At 34.5% G+C, this 23,690-nt stretch overlaps 3 protein-coding genes across 5 annotated transcripts; all 3 read right to left on the minus strand.

Annotated features, from left to right (window-relative positions):
- Window positions 1–1,095: 1,095 nt before the first annotated feature.
- Window positions 1,096–7,908, minus strand: LOC111777230 (probable beta-1,3-galactosyltransferase 2). 3 transcript variants are annotated; one of them, XM_023656730.1, is made up of 11 exons: window positions 7,584–7,908; window positions 6,061–6,297; window positions 5,776–5,987; window positions 5,639–5,702; window positions 4,507–4,579; window positions 4,138–4,258; window positions 3,817–3,904; window positions 3,612–3,737; window positions 3,404–3,513; window positions 2,604–2,720; window positions 1,096–1,474 (listed from the first exon to the last, which is right to left on the minus strand). In XM_023656730.1, exons 1-11 carry the CDS (start codon window positions 7,697–7,699, stop codon window positions 1,458–1,460), a joined length of 1,281 nt encoding a protein of 426 aa, XP_023512498.1. In that variant the 5' UTR covers window positions 7,700–7,908; the 3' UTR covers window positions 1,096–1,457. The 3 variants fall into 3 exon arrangements, with proteins under 3 accessions (XP_023512498.1, XP_023512500.1, XP_023512497.1); XM_023656732.1 differs by lacking the exon at window positions 1,096–1,474 and having other exon boundaries at window positions 2,305–2,720; window positions 6,061–6,125; window positions 6,201–6,297; window positions 7,584–7,903; XM_023656729.1 differs by lacking the exon at window positions 1,096–1,474 and having other exon boundaries at window positions 2,305–2,720; window positions 7,584–7,906.
- A 1,605-nt stretch (window positions 7,909–9,513) lies between these two features.
- On the minus strand, window positions 9,514–17,870 carry LOC111777528 (NEDD8-activating enzyme E1 regulatory subunit AXR1). The gene is made up of 14 exons (XM_023657170.1): window positions 17,736–17,870; window positions 16,918–17,090; window positions 16,398–16,561; window positions 15,567–15,677; window positions 14,978–15,057; window positions 14,638–14,788; window positions 14,469–14,562; window positions 12,993–13,081; window positions 11,953–12,026; window positions 11,706–11,868; window positions 11,098–11,183; window positions 10,421–10,504; window positions 10,163–10,343; window positions 9,514–10,022 (listed from the first exon to the last, which is right to left on the minus strand). Exons 1-14 carry the CDS (start codon window positions 17,771–17,773, stop codon window positions 9,939–9,941), a joined length of 1,572 nt encoding a protein of 523 aa, XP_023512938.1. The 5' UTR covers window positions 17,774–17,870; the 3' UTR covers window positions 9,514–9,938.
- A 1,298-nt stretch (window positions 17,871–19,168) lies between these two features.
- On the minus strand, window positions 19,169–20,013 carry LOC111777660. Its single transcript, XM_023657363.1, has one exon. It carries the CDS (start codon window positions 19,885–19,887, stop codon window positions 19,498–19,500), a length of 390 nt encoding a protein of 129 aa, XP_023513131.1. The 5' UTR covers window positions 19,888–20,013; the 3' UTR covers window positions 19,169–19,497.
- Between the last annotated feature and the right edge of the window lie 3,677 nt (window positions 20,014–23,690).

Below are 23,690 nucleotides of genomic sequence, written 5' to 3' on the forward strand. Positions count from 1 at the left end.
GATAATTTTTAAAAATTTTAATTATTAATTTAAGTTTATGTATTTTTGTTGTCAATTTTGAATAAATATTTTTAAAAACCAACCAAAATTTTTTAAAAATAGTTTTTAAAATCTTACGATATGATTTTTTTAATAACCAAAAATTTAAATGTTGCTTCAATAAACATAAATACTATTGAGAAAATAAATTAAAACGAAAAAACCATATTGTAACAGCTTAAGCTGGGCTTCCCTTAACATTTTTAAAATCGTCTACTCGTTACTTTTTCTAATCGATGTGGGACCCCCAATCCATCTCCGTTTAGGGGCCAACGTCCTTGCTAACACATACATACTCCAGTCCATCTCCGTTTAGGGGCCAACGTACTTGCTAGCACATCCCCTTGTGTCTACCCCCTTTAGGGCTTAACCTCTTCATTGGCACACCGCCCGGTATTTTGCTCTGATACCATTTGTAAGGGCCTAAGCCCACTGCTAGTCAATACTGTCCTCTCTAAACTTTTTCTTTCGGACTTTCTATCAAAGTTTTTAAAATGCGTCTCCTAGTAAAAAGTTTCCACACTTTTATAAAAAAAATTTAGTTCTTCTTCCCGACCCATGATTGAGATCTCACACAACTCACACAAATAGTTGTGAAACATACTTTAATTTTTATATACGAAAGCGGGACGGTTTAGATTAGATACTTTCAATTTTGTAACAATTTAGTCAGGCTTTGAATTTAATTTTCTTAGTTTATAAATACATAGATCGAGTTAGAAATTTCATTAATCTTAACAAATTTTCCCTAATCCAAACATTAAATTTAAGTATTCTATATGGAATGAATTCGTTTTCAAAACCATTTCAAATGGATTCCAAATCCAAAAGTGAAACAGCTTTAAATCATATAGAAGCAATAAATTTGGCAACAACCTCCCAATGAAATGAAAGAACCTCCATTAATGGCGTGCCTAGAATCCTTAAGCCACACGTTACCCAAAAAAAAAAAAAAACATTATAAAACACAAAAGAAACAAGAAAGAAAGTGTGTTAATTGAATTGAATTGAGCAACGAACAAACACACAGAGAGGGTGTTCCTGAGAGTAAAGAAAGATCGACATTAATGGCGATTGAACAGAACCAAACATCCCTTTACATTCTCCATTTTCTCCCTCTGCCCATCATTTATAAATGGCCTCATTCAATGCCTCCCCACATTTGTCTCTCTGCCCCCTTTGTTTCCTCTTCTTTAATTAATATTCCAACCTCCTTCCTGCTTTGGTTGTTTGAAGCTTTAATGCTTCTTCATTAATGCTATCATCCACCCTTTTCTCTCCAACTTTTTGCTATTTTTCTTTATTTCTGGATCTTCCCTGAAGCCTTCTTAACCACTTCCTCTGTTTTCTCTTTATAAGTTCTTTTCAATCTTTGTGTATCTCTTCAAAAAGGAACAGATTTTGTGGTTTGCAGCAGTTCATCTTTTTCCAGCACCTGCAATTCCGTTTCCAACTTATTGGGGTTTTGCATTTTAGTAAGTTTTTATGGTTTTTTGTTGATTTCAACGAGATGTTGGTTCGGTTCAATGAGAAAGTAGTGCTCTGTTTCACTTGGGTTCTTCTTTTTTATTGAGCCGTGCCAATATCACGTGTTGTATCGTCCACAATCTAAGAGTCTTATGTCTTATTCATAAGAGAATGTGTTTTTTTTTTCTTAAACTATTGAAAGTGACGAGGAAAATGACTTCAATGTTCATATGTTCCACACGATACGGTTTGTTTTTTGTTCGATAACATGAAGTTGGGTAGAGGAATTTTGAACTTATAACCTCTTGTTCGAAAGCATATGTCTTAACTAGATAAGGTATACTCATGTTCATCTTAACATGATTTTGTCTACTTTTTGAGGATCAAAGTCTCCGGATCTTATCATTTAGGTTGCTAAGTTGAAAGGCAAAGATTCTCCTTGTTCTTCTGATTACAACTTCTTGTTCTTCTGATTACAACTTCTTGTTTGAGAGTATATGTTTTAACTAGATAAGCTATACTCAAGTAAACCATGCTCATCTCGTCGTGGTTTTGTCTATTTTAGAAGGTTTAAAGACAGATTCTCCCTCAAATTCTACTCGATTCTAACATGTTGTCTTGTTTTCTCTTCTATTTCCTGTTTTTATGTTTCAGTTTCTGCTGCAAAATTAGGTTCTAGTAATGCTTTAAACTGTATGAACACCATTCTATCTTTCAGCAGGCAAAGCAGAACTACACAAGAACATAAACTACTATTTACTACTATGGAGAGAATTTCCTTTTCATACTAAGTTGATCTGTTTCCAAGGGTTTCTTGAGAAGAATCTACTGGAATATTGCTCTTAAAAGTATGTATTTATTATCATGTTCTTCAGGACAATGGGGAGCGCTAATAACTTACACATTGCCTCTCATAGCCACAAAGAATTTGCTATGTTAAATCTCTATCTCTCTATTAGGTATGTGAAATCTGTGTATTCGTACAAGATTAGCATGCTTCTATTGCAGAAAACAGTGTGAACAAACAAATTCATGATCAGTGTGGAAAGAAGTCGAAGCAGTATCTCAGAAAGTGGCATTCCATAGTACATTCTCACCTTCTCCGCACCGTCGATGGACTTCCTTAATCCTATCGGCAGATCTGCAAATGCCGCTGCAACTCCAATCGAACGAAGCAACGCAAATGTTCCCCGCCTGAGCCTTCCACTCGCAATCTGCACCAGAAAACAATTTGCAAATCAACAGAGCAGGTAGAATTCTATTCGATTCTAGTTATGATTCTACGCCGAAAAACACAAGGGATTGGAAGAAGCTGGGAGCCGATAAACACTGCATTTGACTTCTGAACCAATCTCAAATTCGTCTTCCATGGATAAATCCTTGCTTTTTTCTTACCCCAAAAAATAAGCATTAAAAAAATGGCTAAATTAATAAAAATAATTTTTTTAAAAGTTTTAATAATATCTCAAAGTCCCCAAATTACTTTTAAATTTTCAAAAAATAAAAATAAAAAATTAATACTAACTTTTTTTAAAATCTTCAAAAACAAATTTAAATTGTTTTAAAAAAAATTTATAAATACATATTTTAAAAATACTCCTAAACTTTTAAAAAATAACATTAAAAAGCTTAGGAGATAATCTATGAAACGTTAGCCGACCGTTTTAGTCTATATATTAACATAAAATTTCAATGTTTTTTTTAGATGAACGAAAATTTAAGAGTATTTTTGAAATAATATTGAAATGTTAAAGGATATTTTTGAAACATTATTAAAAGATAAATACTCACCTTATTCCTAAAAAAATACTTTTTTTTTAGTTTAAAGGTATTATTGAAAGTTTATGAATAATTTTGAAACAGAGAACAAAATTTATGAATATTTTTATTAATTTACCAGGTGGAGTGCCACAGCAGAGTCTCCGATCATCAATATGCTCGACATTGAGACCGATAACCCACGAACCCAATGAGACATCCTCGTTAGCATACTTGTGTAAAACATGCCTGACAGAGATATGATAACATATAATTAATTAACAAACATTTGTGCAAATCTATAATCCCACAATGAAAGACCAATGAAGTGTTTGTTTGAAGCTCACTGGTTCATTGAAATGTAAGCACCCAAATCATTCGAGATTGCATATAGTTGTCCTGTCGCATGTCGGAAATACTTGTTTCCACCTTCTCCAAACTTCCAATGTTCCGGCTCATGGTACCTCACTCCTCTGCATCACCATCATGTTCCATCCAGTTTCAGCTTAATATTGACTGAAAAAATGGAAGGGGAAGCTGAAAATGCCTCACCTTTGCGAAAGAACGGGGCCAGATTTCATGCATCCGATGTATACTCGTGGCTTGGATCGATGTCTGGCTAGTGTCTCGCCAAGCGTTCCTGTGCCAAAGGGTAGAAAGTGTTGGATGATGAAAGTCCCACGTCGGCTAATGAGTTTATAATCAAGGAATACTATCTCCATTAATATGAGGCCTTTTGGGGAAGCCCAAAGCAAAGCCACGAGAGCTTATGCTCAAAGTGGACAATATCACATCGTGGAGAGTCGTGTTCATCTAACAGAAAGAACATGAAATTTCAATTTGATGCTACAAGTGGCCTCTGAATTAGCATACCGATGTTTACATGAACATCATCATCAACTTTGACGTAGAAGTCTGCATCCCATAGAGAAAAGGCTGTCACGAAGTATATCTTGGTTTTGGCGGATAATTCAAGGTAGCCTTCAACATGATCCTGTTCATAAAGGAGGTAAACAGTGTTGGATGATGAAAGTCTCACATCCGCTAATTTAGAGAATGATCATGGGTTTATAATCAAGGAACTCTCTCCATTGGTATAAGGCTTTTTGGGGAAGCCCAAAGCAAAGCCATGAGAGCTTAACGCTCAAAGTAGACAATATCATACCATTGTGGAGAGTCGTGTTCGTCTACCACTTCTTCTATGAATTCAAGAAAGAATGGAAAATGGGTATAAAATATTACCAGCCTAAGGAAATCTCCATGCTTTTTATCTTCTGCTTCAATAGCTCTGTCAAGAATACCTCCTGGTGTAGCACTGTATGGGAATGAAAGCCATTTGAAGGAAAATGGGTATTAGCCACTCAAAGGCGTAGTGTTCTTGCTTAGATAAAATTGCTATCATTTTGGCTTGTTACATATTGGGTCAGTATCATGGGTCAGTATCATGATTTAGGGAGAGGTTTCTACACCCTTATAAAAAAAGGTTTTATTCTCATTTCTAACGGTGGGATCTCACAATCCACTCCCTTGGGGGCCAGTGTCTTCACTAGCACATCGCCTGGTGTCTGGCTCGCTCGGGTATATACCATTTGTAACAGCCCAAGCCCACCGCTAGAAAATATTGTCCGTTTTGGCCCGTTACGTATCACCGTCAGCCTCACGATTTTCAAACGCGTCTACTAGAGAGAGGTTTCCACAATCTTATAAAAAATGGTTTGTTTCCCTCTTCAACTGATCTGGGATCTCACAATCCACCCCCTCTTGGGAGCCAGCGTCCTTGCTGGTACACTGCTTTGATACCATTCGTAACAGTCCAAGCCCATTGCTAGCAAATATAGTCCGTTTTGGCCCGTTACGTATCGTCATCAGCCTCACGGTTTTAAAACGTGTTTGTTAGGGAGAGGTTTCCACACATTTATAAAGAATGCTTTGTTCCCCTCTCCAACCGACGTAAGATCTCACAATCCACACCACTCAGTGTCTGGCTCTAATACCATTTGTAACAACTCAAGCCCACTACTAACAAATATTGTCAGCTTTGACTTATTACGTATCACCGTCAGCCTCACGGCTTTAAAACGACGAGATCTCAGCCTAACTCTAATAGTAATAACATCAAGTATTCACAAGCCTTGGCTTCCATTAAAAGCAACCAAGCAGCAATTTAAGCAAGCAAATGCTCACTAACTTAGAGCTGATAGACAACTACAGCAGCATATACTTGTCAGAAGTTCCATCATTTTCAGAACAAAAACACTCAGATCTAGTAATTTTCTTAAGAAGATGGCAAAGTTCCCCAAAAAATAAGCATTATTCAACGCCACCTAACTCCAACCTAACATTTAAGGGCATACAAAGAGTATAAGAAAGCAACCTATGGCCAATGGCAAAGCGAATAATGATACCCTTTTCTTCCTCCAACTTCTTCCTTTTTTCACCTAAACAATAGAACAGATTAATACAAAGATCAGCCAAAACTAATGAACAATCATGAACGAATCCAATCCAAACCTTGAGGCATCCAGGTAGCACGAACAGAATCTCTTCTTTTTCTGCTGCTAAATGCAGTATTGATTCCTATAACCATTAAATACTTTCTTCTCCCAGTTGTATCAGTTTGCTTTGAATCTTGTGATAAAGGTGAGCTGCTTTGGATTGATTCTTGAACTGCTTTGGTTGCAGCTAACTCCATCTCTAAATTGGATATCGATTTATCTAATGTGCTGCATTTAAGCGCCTTGTAAGTAAGGTATAGCTATTGTAAAACTATCCCCCAGACACCATTAGAGGACTTACTGTATGGCGTTGTGTGTGTTAAAAACCTTGCCAAAGATGTCTTTGGATGAAAAATTGAGTTCATTCTGTGGAGGAGGAGGAGAAAATTTTAAGGCAGGTTCGTTATGGTGTTGAAGCAAGAGAAATCTGGAGATGCTTACTGTTTTTAAATCACAGCCCTTTGATACTAACTTCAATTCTTTGGCTTCTATGGACGTCGATCGAGGCATGTCTTTGGGTTCAGGAATTGTCCACATCCTGCAAGAAATTTCATTGTGGCATCATGTTCAAGTTCAGACAGGATAATCATGTTCAAGTTCCAAAGAAATTTCAGACAGGATCATGTTTCATTGTGGCATCATGTCCACATCCTGCAAGAAATTTCAGACAGGATAATCATGTTCAAGTTCCAAAGAAAATTGATCAAATGAAACTCCCTCTACAGTTATATTTCAAACAATCTTCCGATAATTTAGCGAGGCCACCACTAGCAGATATTGTCTGTTTTTGCCCGTTATGTATCGTTGTCAATCTCACGGTTTTAAAATGCGTCTAGTAAGGAGAGGTTTCCACACTCTTATAAGAATGTTTCGTTCCCCTCTCTAACCGATGTGGGATCTCATACTCCACTCCATTGAGGGCCTAGCGTCCTCGCTGACACATCGCTCGGTGTCTGACTTTGATACCATTTATAACAACTTAAGCCCACCGCTAGCAGATATGGCCCGCTTTGGTTTGTTACTTATTGTCATCAGTCTCACGATTTTTAAAATACGTCTATTAGGGAGAGGTTTCCACACCCTTATAAGAAATGTTTCGTTCCTCTCTCCAACCAATGTGTGATCTCACAATCCACACCATTGAGGGCCCAACGTCCTCACTGACACACCGCCCAGTGTCTGGCTCTAATACCATTTATAACCGCCCAAGTCCACCGGTAGCAAATATTGTCCACGTTGTTCCATTACATATCGTCATCAGTCTCATGATTTTTAAAACACTTCTGCTAGAGAGAGAGGTTTCCACACCGTTACAAGAAATGTTTGGTTCCCCTCTCTAATCAACGTGGGATCTCACAAGGACTTGGACAGTTACATCTATCTCAATGCTCCAAAATGAAAAGTGAATATAGAATAGAAATGACGGCAGAATTAGAAGTGCTGGAAATTCTGTGGTGATATCAACCGCAGTCTAGCAAGTTGTTCATACATGGGAAGAGTATTGATAAATGCAATTGCTGGTAATACTAATTCCAAACCCATTGAATCACAAAAAGAAGGAGAAAAAGGAAGCAAACATGAGACCCACCAAACTCCCATTCATTATTGGGAGAGAGAGAGAGAAGAAAAGAACAAGAAGAAAACAAAATCACAGAACACGCGTCCTTTTGGATCATCTGGGCAAACCAACAAACGTGATGAAAAGAAGACAATATTCCCAAACATCAGCAGCATAGTTTAAGAATCCCAGAATTGAAAAGTAAGCAGGAAATTGAGAAACAAAGAAGAAACCCATTTGGGAGAGTAATAATCCGAGTTTCAAACCTGTTGGTGAAGAGCATTCCAGAGCAAAAGCTAGCCAAGCAAAGGAAGAGGGTCCATTTCCGGGATACGAGAGTTCTTGAAGAGTGATGATGATTCGCTTTGCTTTTCCCACACATTTTAGCTTTCTATGCCGCAACCATGAGTACCCGAATCGAGCCAAACACCAAAAAGGGCCAAAATGGTTAAACGAATTCCAAACAGAGGTAGAGAAGAAGGGTTTAGAGTAATAGAAATTGTTCTTCTTCTCTCTCTAACACTGTATTTGCAGAATATGGATCGCGACTTTACAGAGAAGGCAAGTAGAATCGAACAGAGGACAGGTGAGAGATAGTAAGACCGACATCGCGTCATCTTTCTCCACACTCTCAAATTACCAATCTACCGTCGTAAAAGAAATGGAACACCTTCATTTGGACAAAATTCAATTATATTCCTAAAATTTCCTTTTTTATTTATAAACTCTCAAATTTTATGTAATAATAATTTTTATTGAAAAACTTTTTAAAGTTGAAGCGTACGAATCTCGGGTTGAGAAAATTTTAAGATTTTATGCTACCCGAATTACGCTCAATTTAACAATACATTAATAAGTTAAACTTTAATTTATCAGTGTTTATATAACAGCCAATATGATTGGACTAATTGCCCGAAAACTCCATAAAAAATTGAAGGGTTGAGTCGGGTAATTAACTATATATAAAAAAATATATATATATTTTTAATAGGTCAAAGAGTAAAAGTTGAAAGTGTTCCACTTACTTTCTTAGGACAAAAAGTTGATAGGAAATGGAAAAATGTGCCCAAATCGGAATTTTTGTTCACTGTTTTCCATTTGTTCCTTTTAATCTTTCGAGCCAATATTCCTTAAAGCATTAAAGTGAGGAATTTTCTTTATAATTTTTCAAATATTAAATTAGGATGTTATTGTTATTTTCTATTATTATATTGTTGACAGTAAAGAAATTTTAATTTTAATTTTAATATTTTACCCTAGCTTAATAATTTGAAAATTTGAGTTTGATTTAATGCATAAAAGCGTGAAAATTAGAATAAAATTGCAACTTAATTGGATAAATTCGTAACAATTTTCTTACGAATGATGATTTTCCAGTTATGCCCCTGACACTTATGTCCAAACTGGCAAATGATAACAGTATGATTGCCATGTCATCACTAAAAAGTAAAAAACAATGGAGAAATTATTATTTATTTAATGTACAAAAATAATTAAAACCTCTTGAAAATAACAGAATAAGAATATATAAAACTTTTCAAAATAAGTATAATCACATTTGCTTTGTTCTGAAGTGAGATATTCAAATCTGTGCAACTATTAAATATAATAATAGTAATAAATTTGATGGCATTATCTTTACTTCTAAAATAATTATCCACATCCTCCACTAAATAAAAAATAAAATAATAAAGATGATAATAATTAGCAAATTAGTCCCTTAGGGAAGGTGACAAAAGTATGGTAGGTGGGGTTGGTAAAGGATGACATGGTTGCTCATATTGAACAGAGCGACGTTTATACCTTTTGTTTTTGAAGACGAAGAGCCGTTCCTGTGTTAGAAATCACGGATCTCCATAATGGTATGATATTGTACATTTTGAGCATAAACTCTCGTGGGTTTGCTTTAGACTTTCACAAAATGCCTCATGCCAATGGAGATAGTATTCCTCATTTATAAACCCATGATCATTCCCTAAATTAGTCAATGTGGGACTCACTCCCAATAATCCTCGCTCATCTCTCCACCATCCTCTGACCACCTCCACTATATATGCTCATATCTCATATCGATATTATGAGTTAAAAGTGGCTTACTAGTGGGATTTAAAAGTGGCTATATTTTAAAATAAAAAAGGCAATACGTTCAATCAAAATATAAAATATTTAATACCCAGTGTAACAAGGGAAGAAAGATTAAAAGGCAAAAACAAAAGAACAATAATCTATTTTCCGAAGTCAGTAATTCCCCATATACGATCATAATAATAATATTTTTGAGACCCAAAGTGATTCAAGAGACTCAGGAGAGGAGGCAAATTCAAGAGGCATACTACTCTCGTAGGATTGAAGGTTATAGGCATTGGAAACTTTCCTGTAACCCTTTTTTGTTCTACCGATGATATTCTGATATTCTGAAAAATTATGCCAAAAATTCGATCTAATAAGGTAATTGCATACCGAAGTATAGAATCATGCAATGTGTACCATACCATAGCTCCAACAAAGAAGTAAGCGCTTTCTCCTCCAGGGAAAATGCCTGGTCTGCCAATAAGAATCGAAGCGAGGCGAATCTGGGAAATCGAAATCCAGTAGAACTTAAGGTATGGGTCTAAAAGTCACTAGAGCGATAATAACTGCGACTTGTGATCGATGCCATTGAATACGAAAGTTCCAGACATGGGTACAAACTGTCGGGTGATTAGCTGAAGAAAAAAGAGAACCTTTTTAATACGTCATTCTAGGAGATCGAAGCTTTCATGCAAATGTCACTTTAGGTAGGGGGTAAAATATCAAATGATAGATGAAAGGGGGAAAAAAAAGGCCCAGAAAGTATTAACTTTACCTTGATTACTTCTTGTGATGCAATTCCACCAATGAAAGCAGCGACTGCATGGAGCTCTGCCGCACCGAATCGGCACATCTCATTAATGAGGTCCTCTGATAATGTCAAGCCATTGCAACCCAAGTCACTGAGTAGGCCAACGGCAGTCGTTTTCAATCGAGATATGTCCTCGTCAATCCCACTGCAAGAGCATCAATTAGTTAAAAGTCTATATCATTATTAAAGAAACACATCCCACAAAACAGCATCAGACACTACCCATCAAATTGCCCGGGAAAACTGTTGTAATTGGCAGCAAAACGATCAACAGCTCGAAGCAGAATATAAAATCCAACTGCCACGCTGGAAGAAGAGAAATAAATGTCAATAGAGTAGAGATTACTTATTTTTTAATATATATACTTATTCAGTTGAAGAGAAGTTCCAAGATCTTCGGTAAACAAATGCAGAGAAACGAACCCAACTACCATGTAGCAACAAAAATTGGTTTTCTCAATGAAAGCGCACTTACCCAAAAAAAATAATAATGATAAATTGATTGCAATAATATTGGATGCATAAATAGATAATAAAATAGTAAGCAAACAACTCTCCCTGGTAAAACTGGTTGCCTGAAAGAAATTGAGCTACTGAAAAGAAACATACCAAAATCGGCACAAAGATGTTGAAAGGGCAAATACTTGTATAAAAAAACAGAGATGTAACATTATTGTCCACATTTAAGATTGATAATAAATAGTTTTTACGCCAATAAGTAATTAAATCTATTTATTTATTTATTGCTATTAAAAATACCAAAGAAAGGATTTCTAAGAACATCGTATTTTAATACAAATGAAATTATATGATATCGTCCATTCATCATTGCACTGAATAAAGTAAAAATGTAACATCAGAAAACAAAGTAAGAAGCACGTTGACTAATTTAGTGTAACCTGAAATCCTCGTCAGTTAGATACTTCTGTAGCTCAGCGAAGATAGGAGAATTGAACTCATCCTCAAGTGAACGATATCTGCAAACCTACAAAAATTTCCCATAATCCATTAGAAAAAATAAAACGGTATATGCACGAATTTGTAGGCATGCATCCACACAAATGCCTCAGTTGAAGTAGAATAAAGTTTTTGAGAGCAACATATTCAGCCATTATGCACTACACAATCATACCACACTACATTTATCTGAGCAAAGGGAGCTTTGTACATGCGAAGGTGAATTCAAAATACATTGGTGGATTCCTGATAGGTAGTTCTTTAATTTATCAAGAAACTAAAAAATTATTAAACAAGATAGAGAACCATTTAGACAGAGAGGAAATCTGTCCTGTGATACATCCAGAACTCCTAGGAAAAACTTAAAAAGCTCTGACCACATACGTCATGATGGCTAAATCATAATTAGGCTCTTTAAAGGAAGATTCTTAGAATATCATGGAGAATGACAGGATTAAATTAGAAGGCTCCTGTCCTATCAACTTGGGATACCAGCAGATTGTACAAAAAGAATAATAAGTATTATGACAATGATCATAGTAGAGCATACTTTCAGCTTTCTTGCATTTTTACAGAAGCTTTTGATTGTCGTTTTAGAGATGCTATTTGGATCTCTGCCAATTTTTTTCAAAATGTTTCTTGCTCTTTCCTCTATTAGCATGAAGTCAGCCTCGGCCTTAGCTTGATAGATGTTTTGCAAATTAACATAGTGCCTACAAAAGGCAGAATCCAGCCCTTCAGTCAATAAATAAGTTAGTTAAATTTCATGGTATTTTCTAGAAAATTGAGACACTCACTCAGTTGAAGATGTCATATCTGGTATTGATCCTTCCATGGGTGCCTCACCACCTCCTTCATTCGCTATGAACTCCTGCAGAGAAATTAAAGAAACATTTTAAAGGAAAATGGAGTACAACTACATCAAGTTCAGGCCACAACTTTGGAAGTAATGCTTACGATATTGTTAGAATTTCCAAATCAATACTTGCGTTAATGAACAGATAGATGAAAATAGAGGAGAGAGGGTGAGACGAAGGTCAGGGGTCAAAATAATAATGGTTAAACAGCCAAATTTTAAAAGATACTCGAGGTCTTTTCAACTTTCAATCCAAAATGATTTCATTCTATACCAAAGAGAAGAATAGCAGTAACAGCAATACAATATATTTTGACACATTGTTCCATACAATTTTCTTATCAATAAAAAAAATAACTATTAAGGTATTAATTATTATTGGCGATATTACTAAGATCAATAAATATTAAGTCTTTAGTTTGGTATAATAATAATAATATATAAATGTGCTATAAATTAATAATGTCAATCGCAAAATTACTTCTTATAACAATATATTTTGAAATTTTGGATGATTAAACAGAATCATATGTAATGCATGAATTACTTAAGAATTGATTGATTTAAACCACATGAATCCGTAGATATTTAGCTATTATAAAATAAAACAATGAATCAGAAGCGAAGTTAAATTTACTACGGTAATTTAACAGTATGTTAATTCAAGTGAATCACACTTGCATTTCCTGATCCCTCAAAAGGAATAATGAGAACAAACAAGTAGATCCACAAGCAGATCCTCCAATCTAAGGATTGTTAAGAATAGATCAAGCAATATACATGCAACAAATCAATTAAATATCCAGCCATCATATGAATTAGAAGAATGTGATAGTTAAGCAAGATGGTGGTGACTGGTCATTTCTAAGAACCTCAAGTACTATATAAGTCTGATTGTCATAACTCGAAATAACACCTAAAAAGAAATCGTCAATTGTTGGAGATACAGAGCTAAAGTAGTAGTGAAAAAGTTTCAGTAACCTTCAAAGCAGCCACTAATATCCAAAAATCTGATGAATTAGAATCAACTTCAGCACAGCTATCATCAACTATCTGTTTCAGATCTGGACCTGATATGAAGAAAATGATAAATAATGGTGCTCATATTTCTAGACACTAAGTAGATCTGTCACCTTTTAGGAACTAAAAAATTTGATTTGAACAAAAACCTTAAAATACGCCATCAGACACTCCAATTGACAATTCTAATTTCATTAAAACTGTAGGCAGTCTCAAGACATTATACGTTCAACTACCATGTACAACAAGAGGTGATACTCCACAATCCTTTCCATGACATTCAGAAATAGTTGGACCACGTTAAGTGAAAACTAACTTTAAGAAGAGCTAGAGAAATTAAACTAGCAGCACCAACTTCCAAAAAAGATCTTTTTCTTTCTTCTTCTTTTTTAACTTCCAACTTCAATTGACACGAGTTTAGCTATAAATACAAACCTGATGATGGAACTCGAGTAAGGACAGTAATCAATAACCTGAAAAGATGTTTTAATATTTTGATATTCTACTGTAAGAAGCTTAAAAGAGTCTCTCAAAATGCACAAGAACTTCCTTTCCTTTTTTAAAAGAACAGATTCCGAGAACATGGTGTTGATATTAGTTGGAATAGATGTGAACCAATGAAAGGAATGAAAGGTTTTTCCCCCAGATTTTTGCAAGCAAACAGGAAAAAGAAGAAACGGTGTGCGACACTTTTTGGCACCTGGTAGATCAATCTAGAGACAGAACCACGTGAGGATCCTTCTAGATATTGTCCTGAAACCAATGGGTTGATTGGCGGGAATAAAAAATCCTAAGGTTTCTGAAACCCGCATTTGGGATGCAGGGTTGGTTGGGCTTCTGAAACTTGTGTTTGGAGTATAGGTTGTGTCTGGCAGGGTTTAGTTAATCTGTTTTCTTTTTATTCTTTTCGGTCGTCTTTTTTTTTTTCAATCTCCAGTCTTGTGATGTGATAATTATTTTAGGTTGTTTTTCTTTCAATCTCCAAGCTAGTGAGGTTAAGGGATTGAAGTCGAGGACCTCAGAACCAACCTACTATGGTATGGGCACAATTGATAATTCCATTGAGAATGTCAAGAATGCCACCGCTCTCAAACAATCATGGATCATCTCCATTCTCCATAATATCATGCTTGCAAGTACTCCAACATCTTTCAAACAATTCAGCAAATAACCCATCTAGACCTAGAGCTTATGAGGTCCTAAAAAATTAGCTCCAACCAAATTTCTTCTTCAGGGAAGAGGACCCTTCTAGGCACTGCTTTGAAGAAAATAGATGAAATTTCAACAAAAGACCCAGGATGTGAGACAACTCCAAAAGGGAAGACTACGAAACAAGTAACTGATAGAACAGCTTTCACAAATCAATATCTAAGATCAACAGCAGGTTTGTGTTCCTAGATCAATTAGTCTAAATGTTTTTAAAAAATGCCCGCTTACTGATTCCATGCGGAGCAAAGACTTTGAACGAAGCTTCAATAGCTTCTCTGTAGTTATCTTCATCCATTGCAATCATCTTGGCTTTGAGGAGATCCTGCATTGTCCAAGAGCCCACAATTTTAGTGACTATCACATGTTACTGATTGCAAAAAGGCAAATAAAAGGCAACCTTGAATTCTTTCTTCTCTTCTCTGCTTGATGGTAAACTGCCACCGTGGCTTTTGGCCCACTCTTCAGCCATCTTGACAAGAATAACAACATATGGAGTGTGTTTGTGTGCAACAGGGTCAGGAATATTGACATCAATAGTTTCAGAAAACCTGTCAAGAGGTGAGTACATGGTATATCAAAATTTGAAAGAATGTAACGTCTATGTTCTCCAATCAGTGATTGTGCTTAATAGTAAACTTCACAGCTTAGATAGACCAAAAACTAATGCAAACAGACAATATTGACATATGAAATCCATCCTATTAAAAAGATGGAAAGGATGTGACTAAAAACTCTACCTCCTCAGCTCTGGCCATGGGTTATTTAACCGAAGATCATCCAGAAAATGATCGGGCTTTGACTCAATGACAGTATGCTCCTGATATACATGGATAAAATATCTTATTTTAGCGCCCTTGACTATATACAATATTTTATCTTTTGAAACCATGTAGTAAACACTTATTTAAAAAATTAAAACTGTTTGTGCAAGTGAACCATATTGAAATATTTGTGACAGACAAGACCCCAATAGACATTAAGTAGCTTATATATGGGACTCAAAGAAGTGACAGTTAAGCTGTTTTACGTCAGCAATTTACCATTTCAACCTGCAAAAGCTTTTAATCACGAGCCTCTATTTCTCCAAGTTCAAGCTAACAATCACATCTAGTTATTTGATATTAAGCCGGAATTCAGGTAAATATACATGATAACTGAAAAGTACAAGTTTAATAAGGGCTAGTAAAGGATCCAGATTAGTCAAATATCATGTGTCAGGTATTTTTTCCCCAGAAATGGTAATATAAATACTTTGAACCCTTCTATACATACCACATGATTATTTCTTTGAATTGGGTAATTGAAGTAGCATTAGTAATACTTTACCTTTAAACTGATTCTGACAAGCCCAGTGAGGCCGTAGGAGCGTGCAACGACCAATATGACATTTGCGTTCCTACAGATTTTATCTAGCTTCACAATCCATTCTTCAACCAACTGAATAAATTCAAAGTGTCCATTAAAAGGGCAATTCAAAGTGTCCAAATACGACTTTCTTTCCAACAAAACCTTAGAAAAAAAAATTTCCATACCATGACAAATTACAGAAAACAAGTAACCAAAGAAAAAACTCACTATTTAACAAAACCAAGAACAGAAAATTGGAGTTTGTGCACTTTCCGCTATTGTTGAGGCTTTCTAAGCATGCCAACTACACAAAAAAAAACTTTAACCTTTTTACCAACCATCAATTTGCTAATAAGAGATTTAACCAAAAAGCATCCACCGTACAGGCTTGAATTTGTTATATGTTCCTAAGGTTACTAATTTTCAGGGCTAAAAATATCTCCCAACAAGAACCCTTTGAGTAAAATTGTTAAATCTATGACTCGAGGAATTTGGTATGAGAGTAAGAAAAGCATCTCTTATGGAAAAACTTACCCTTGGGAAGAAAGCTTTGAGCTAATCAAGGTTCATGCAGTTTTTCAGTGTGACTTTTCCAAAACTTTCAAAAATTATTCACTCCTTGAAACTTTTTAGTTTCTTATAAATAATAATAATTTTACAAATGCAACTAAAAAGAATACGACACAATCCAAGTGATGCGAAAACAATTGCACAAAGGACATGATATAAGAGATGACAGGCAAGAGAAAAACCAAGAATTTCAGCAAAGAGGGGCAACATCAATTGAACTAAGCATGTATATCACAGTACCTGTGTGGCAACTACTAATGTAAACTGTGAAAAGAATGATGGCCTTGTTTCAATTAATGCCTCCGGACACTCTTCTATAAACTTAGCTTTCACAGCATCATTTAGTTCTTGAAGAAATGCACATACACACTTTGCCTTTGACTGTCCAATACTAGATTCATCCACTAGAAAAATATTCACACAAAACAAGATAAGGTTTAGTTGATGAACCATGTTTTTCTTTCCTTACAGAAGTAGTTATAGCTCAAAAGTATTGATTAGTATTGAAGTAGATTATTCAAGTACATACGGACAGCAGATTGGAAAGAAGATTCATTTCATTGTTGACAGAATGATTTTTCAAAAGATTATTATGGAAAGGCAATTCCAGAATTCTAATTGATAGTCCTCCCGAATAATCAATTTAACTTCAAATTTCAAGTTAAATTATGAGAAAATATCATTCGTAGGTCCATAGGCAATTGCCAATTACAAATCGGGCTCCATTACCAGAAGCAACAGTGACATATAACTTACTTACCCATGAAGTTGTTGCCAAGGTCGCCCTCTTCTATCTTGGTACCGTCAACTATAGTGATGCTTCCAATCCCTCCAAGTACTAGATTTTTCAATGTCTCGGAACCAGTAGGCCCGCAATTGAGAAGGCATATACTCGCTTTTTCAAGGGCTGCCTGCCCTTGTTCACCCCAGATCCTACGATATCACGGGATAAAAGCTTTCAGAACATAAAGGTAATAAAGATGATTAAATTTAGTCGAACAAGTTTGCTAAATGATAAATTTGACCCAAAAAGAAAGAAAGAAACACTCTAGGTAACCCATTTCTCCATAGAGATAATACTACAAGAACTAGGTTGCCGCAATGATGTGAGTAAAACCTAAGCTCCGATGTAAATTCATTACTTGTAAACTTACCGACAAACTATATATCGTCGAGCAATATATAGTTACAATAAAAGAAAATATATATATATATATGCAATCACGAAAATTCCAGCAATTCCTATAAAGAAAAAAAATGTCAATGGTTAATCATAGCGGGAACAGATGCTGGGTAACGAGGACACCAAGAAACTAAGAAGTGCGCGAACTTTGTTTGCGCCAAATGCGGATTAGTTCATAAACATTTGCGCTTCTTTTCTTTCACTGGACGAAAGAACAGATAAACCTAAAGATAAATTAACGAGAGAAGAAGTACAGACAACTTGAAGGTGGAGTATGCTACTGGTACAGAGTTAGGGCAAAAACGGAGATAGAAGATAGAGGCAAAGAATCGAAATAAGAAGAAGAGTTCAAGATTGAGGAATGAGGAAGGTGTGAGAGACGAAATGAGGAAGACCTGAGTTGGCGATCGTATTTTACTTTGGGCTCCGCCATTTTCTTTGCTTCGCGCGCTCTGTTCTCCCTCTCTTGTTCAAGTCTTGTTCCTCTGTCTGAAGTGTCGATGAGCTTTCTGAATTTGCGTGGGAACGACGCAGTGAAGACTGAATTTATTTTTTTATTATTTAATATAAACGAAATAAAACAAGGGGAACAAATACGGAGGACGACGAGGACTCTATACGTCGTCGTTTCCAATGAACTATTGCTAAATCCTTTTTTCCTATTTATTTATCACGATTTTTTTTTTTTTATTTGCCCATTGGCAAATTTAAAGAATAATGTATTTTAAAAAAATAATTAATTAATTAGAGTAGTTTTATAAAGAAAAACTCTAAAATTGGAGTCTAGAAGTAAGCTAATATCCGGTGAGTTGCACGATGTTTACGTGATATGCGATTTATATTGAAATTATTGTGTTAAATACAATTATTGTTTTTTTTAATTTAAGTTTAAAATATAATATATTATAAGTCTTTTAAAAAATCCATATAGAAATGTTGTTTTTCACTTTGTTTTTATTATTTAATATCTAAAAAAATAGTAGATTAAATTACAAATTTAACTTATAAATTTGGCTTCTCTTTATTTGGTCTTTCGTACTTTTAAAGTTTCAAATTTAGTTTACAACATTTGAGATTTTTAAAAACTCATTTACAACACAAAATTAAGATTTTTTAGTTTCCATTAGATATAAAATTAACATTTATATCAAATAAATCAATTAATTATTAAGACAATAAAAAAAAATTGGGAAGTTGGGAATTCATTAACATTTATGTCAAATAAATCAATTAATTAAAAAAGATATCAAGTATAGTTCAACAAATAGAGTATAAATTATTGAACATGTAGGTAATGAACCGACCATTCACCAATTCATCAAACATTAGCCTAGAATAGCAAGTACAATATTTGCACAAAAGCAAAATTACAAAGATGTTAAAGATAGACCGTCGATATAAATATAACTCGATTAATCAAGTCATTACTTACCCTTTCCGTGCTGTGCTTCGATGTCCACCCCTAATAAAGTGAAGAGCGTTAGAGATAGAGTTTAATACAGGTATAGTGTTGTTCAGAGTCGTAATATGCAAAACAGCATCAGTAAAGAATGGCCAAATGACCAAACTCGATCATTTACATATCAAGAGAAATGGCATTGCAGCAATTCAAGTTAACCGACAACAATATCATCAGAAATGTGAGATAAGGAACAATTATGAGCAAAAAGTATGGAAGTATAACCCAAATAAAGATGAGCATTTAAAATCCTCTACATGTAACTCCATCTTTACCTTAATGTCTCAAGTATTACCTTCTAAAATAGCCACACAAACGAAAACGAAATTAAACCTTGTTGTGCTGACTATATAATGAAACAAGAACAAGAACTCATCAATCACTTCCTTAATTGAACCCACTTCAGTTTCAAATAAAATTGATCACCCATGAGAACATGCATATCTATAAATCCGATGCTTAATAGTCAAGAGTAAAACAATCGGACACCGGTTTGGATGAAACAAGATCAATTCCAAATAGGTTCCATGTGTCATAATAAAACTTTCCACTGTAATTATTCATACCCAGACCCTTGAAAAGAATTATACCTATAATAAAATTGAAAGAAACAGACCACACCACCCAGTCGATGACAATCTACATACAGAACAACAGAAAAACAAAGCGTTAATTCACTGTAATATGAAAATCTATACTCAATGCGCAGCAACATCACTATTAAACGCATCAATAATCGGCTCTCCAGTTAAATCGGTAGTTGGAGTCTGCAAATTAGGGCTCGGGAACCACGTAGACTTAATTCCCGCGAACTTCTTCCTCTTGAGGCATAAGGGACCGTAAACCCTTCCAGCCAAAGAAGGGAAATCATCCACGTCAATCTCCGATTGACCGATAGCGGAAAGTGGAGACGACTCCAGAGAAGCAGTACGGCGGAGATAGATCTGAGAAAGCGAGTTGTATCGGTACGATCTGGCGCTGATTCGCGAGTCTCGCATCTTCGCCAGGGCACCGGGCTTCAAGTACTTGTGGAATTGCTCCGTGCGATTTGCACGTTGTTTGTGCGAGAATTGAACCCTGCGATTCATGATTCTGAATCGGCGTCGATCAATGGAAGGGGAGTGAGCGAGATCGAAGAACAGTTAGGGTTTAATGGCTGTTGCAGTTCCAGGCCTGAGAGAGAGAGAAGCGGGAACCCAGTGGAGGGAAATTGAGTGTGCGAAACGGCGGCCTCCGTTTTGAATTTGTAGGGCGTGGGTGGGCTGTATTTAGTCACGTGATCTTATGGTTTTTATTTTTATTTTTATTTTTATTTTTATTTTTATTTTTATTTTTATTTTTTTACCGTTTTCGTTAGTAAAACAAGGTAAAAGAGCATTTTTTTATATTTTTACTCTACGTAAAATTTGACTTTTGATTTTGTAATTTTAAAATATCAAAATTTTGTAATAAATATATTATATTTTGGAATAATTATAATAAATTTTGAATTAGTAATTTTAAAATATCAATTTATATGACAAATATATTTTTTAATATGATAAATTTAATTTATATTCAAATTAATATCTACGGCTCTCTTAAATAACTTTTTAAAGTATTTATTTAAGTAAATAAAGAGCGTTAAACATTTTTAAAAAAATAGGTCTCGTTTTTTAATTTTTGTCATAAATATTACTCAATTTAATAAGATTCATTCACTATATTTTGCTATTAATATTTATTTATCCAATATTAATCTGAATTTATATGCCTCAAATGGTATAAAAATGCAATATAAGATTCATTCACTATATTAAAATGCATTATTGCATAAATATTTTGAAAATTCAAATGGTATTAATTTTTTTTTTCTCACTCTATTTAACAATTAGCAATTATATATATTTATGCAATAGTGCATTTTTAAAATAATTAAAAGGAAGTAATAAATAAATAAATACCGAATAAATCCGTTGTTTGCGAGACATTTATTATGCTCATATCCCATATTTAAAAAGGGTGGTTGTATATATATTATGCTAAAATTATGTCATTTATTATGGCCATATACTTCAAATTTACTAAAGATATCATACCTTTTTAAAAAGATTACAAACAATTATATATAATAAAAAAAGATTACGATCTTTATTATAATAATAATAATTATTATTATTATTATTGACCCAGTTCCACGCAATAATTACAATTTTTTTTTTCCTTAAATTATCAGTCACGTCCTCATTAATTGTATGCAAGAAACAATATATTACATTTTATTTTAATATTTGAATTTTGTTTTTCAATTACTTTGAACTCAAATTATAAATCACCCAACATTATTTTCGCTTAATAATTATATAAAGTTAATTATTATACGTGTGTGATGGTTAATAAGTGTTAAAAAGTCGTTGAAATGACCAATATATCCATTCTATTGAATGATCTCACTCATGATAGACCAAGGCTAAAAGTGGTATTATAACATTTGAAATAATTATATATATATATATTTTTTTTTTACAAACAAACGATAAATATCATAAATATTTTTTTGAAAGGTAGGTGTTAGATGAGATGAACACGACTCTCCACGATCATGCGACATTGGACTCTCGACGATCATATAATATTGTCCACTTTGAGTATAAGCACTTTAACTCTCCACATGATATTGTCCACTTTGTAAGCACTTTGACTCTCTACGATCATATGATATTGTCTGGTATGAGTGTAAGCTCGATATTGTCCACTTTAGAGTGTAATCTCTCATGATTTTTTTTTTTACTTTCCCAAAATGTTCATTCCAATGGAGAGAGTATTCTCGGTCCCCACCTCATCACAAAAGAGTGAGTATTATTTGATACTTTCATCGTCCAATAGTAAGAATCTAATTTCACGAGATAGAGAGAATACGATTTGATACTTTCATCTCTAATTTCATGAAAAAGCGAATTCAAAGCTCTAATTTATTTGGGAAATTCAAAACTCTAATTTTTTAAAGATAAAGAATAAAACTAAATTAAAACAAAAACAATTAAAGATCACGAGCGGAGAATAAAGGTTAATTGATTTGGCAAGGATGATTTCTCACGAAAGATAAAGGGAGAGAAAAAGCTAATTAGTTTGGCAAAAAGGAAAAGAACGAAGAACACTCAATAATTTGTTGTGAAATATCTTGCAGATTAAGGTAGCTTTACAGTTGCACAGTTCGTTCCTGTTCACATCCTTGCGCTCTGGCCACATTAACTTTTAGTGGCTATGATCTATCAAGTTTTGGATTTGATTCGCTAATCTGCAAGACTTTGTACACTGTTCTGATTCGTTTCAGTGGATGAAAAATCATGATAATAGGTGTAAAAGAGGAGAGAATATGTACCGATTTCAAACTCAGAATAAGAAGTTCTAATACTTTGATACAAGAAGGGGAAAAACCATACATCGATCTGATAATCCATCTAAAAATGTCACTATGATTACAAAAATTACTTACATCCTATACTGTTCTTCATATACTATGAACAGAATCGAACACAACAACTTCAAGAAGACGACTCGACTTCGAATCACACACAGATATAATAGTTTTGGTGATCAAATAACACACCACAGTAATATTTCAGATTGCGTTAAGAGAGAGAGAGAGAGAGAGATTTTAGTGGAGACCTTCAGGAATACATTCCAAAGCCGGCCTCCTGCTTCCATTTTCATCCTCAACTTCATCGATTCTCGCATCTGAAACCGTCGTTCTGCCTTTCACCTTAAATTCAGCAATCAATTCCTCCAACGAACGTGAACTGTTCTCTTTTTCCTTCAATATCTGCTTCAACTCTCTCTGAGACATCACCACTTTAATCCTCAATACTCCGGCTCTGTCTCCATCTCCGCCACTTCCACCGGAGTTTTCGTCTTCTTCTTGTAGCTTAAACCTCACTACCTTCTTACCTCCAGCCGCACCGCTTCTCTCCTCTGCCGTCTTCGGCTTCGCCATAGCCGATCCGGCCACCGGTTTCTCCTCTACTTTCTTAGCTTCCACAGGAGGCGAATTAGACAAAGCCAAACAAGATTCATCTTGCGCCATAACTTTATTGCTTTTAAAACAGCTATTCCCCATAGCAACGGAAACCGAATTCTTCACTGAATCTGCGCCTCTGTTCTGCAAAGCAGAGATTTCAGAGAGCAAAAACGGACGCAAATGATTTTATAGATTCAGCGAGAGACAGAGAGACGTAGCGTAAAGGCACATGAGAGAGCGTTTGTTGCGCCGCGTTAACTGAGATAAAAAAAAACAAGATCACAAACGCAACGCCCCCCTTCCTTATATCGTGCACTCCAACGGCCCCCCGAATTTGGACTGTTTGGCTTCTCATTTAATTCAAGTACTTCCTAATCAACTTTTTAAATAACTCCCCATGTGTTAGGAGCATAATTAAATTCAGTTATTTTATATTTATCACAAATCCATTAGGACCACCTGTCTACATACATTACTTCATTTATTTTATTTTAATTTTCTTGTCACAATCATGAAACATTCAAATTGATTAATCACTCCTTAAACTTAATTATTGTAATTAATCTCTTAAACATTACAAAATTCACAAATTAATTACACCTTAATTATAGGTCAAACCTTATTGTAATTCAATTTTTTTTAAAAGATTAATACTGCCATTATGCCTTAAATTTAGCGACGATTTTACAACTGTTTTTTATTTAATTTAATTATATAACACATAAAACTTTGATATATATATATATATATATATATATATATATATATATATATATATATTGTTATAGAATATGAAAAATGTGAGGGGATACATTACATTGTGAGGCTCATGACTGAAAAATATAAATAATTGTCACAGAAAATATGGTGTGAATGTGAACTCTATTCCAGCAG

This window comes from Cucurbita pepo, chromosome LG16 (assembly GCF_002806865.2).
Source record: "Cucurbita pepo subsp. pepo cultivar mu-cu-16 chromosome LG16, ASM280686v2, whole genome shotgun sequence".
Classification (NCBI taxonomy): domain Eukaryota; kingdom Viridiplantae; phylum Streptophyta; class Magnoliopsida; order Cucurbitales; family Cucurbitaceae; genus Cucurbita; species Cucurbita pepo.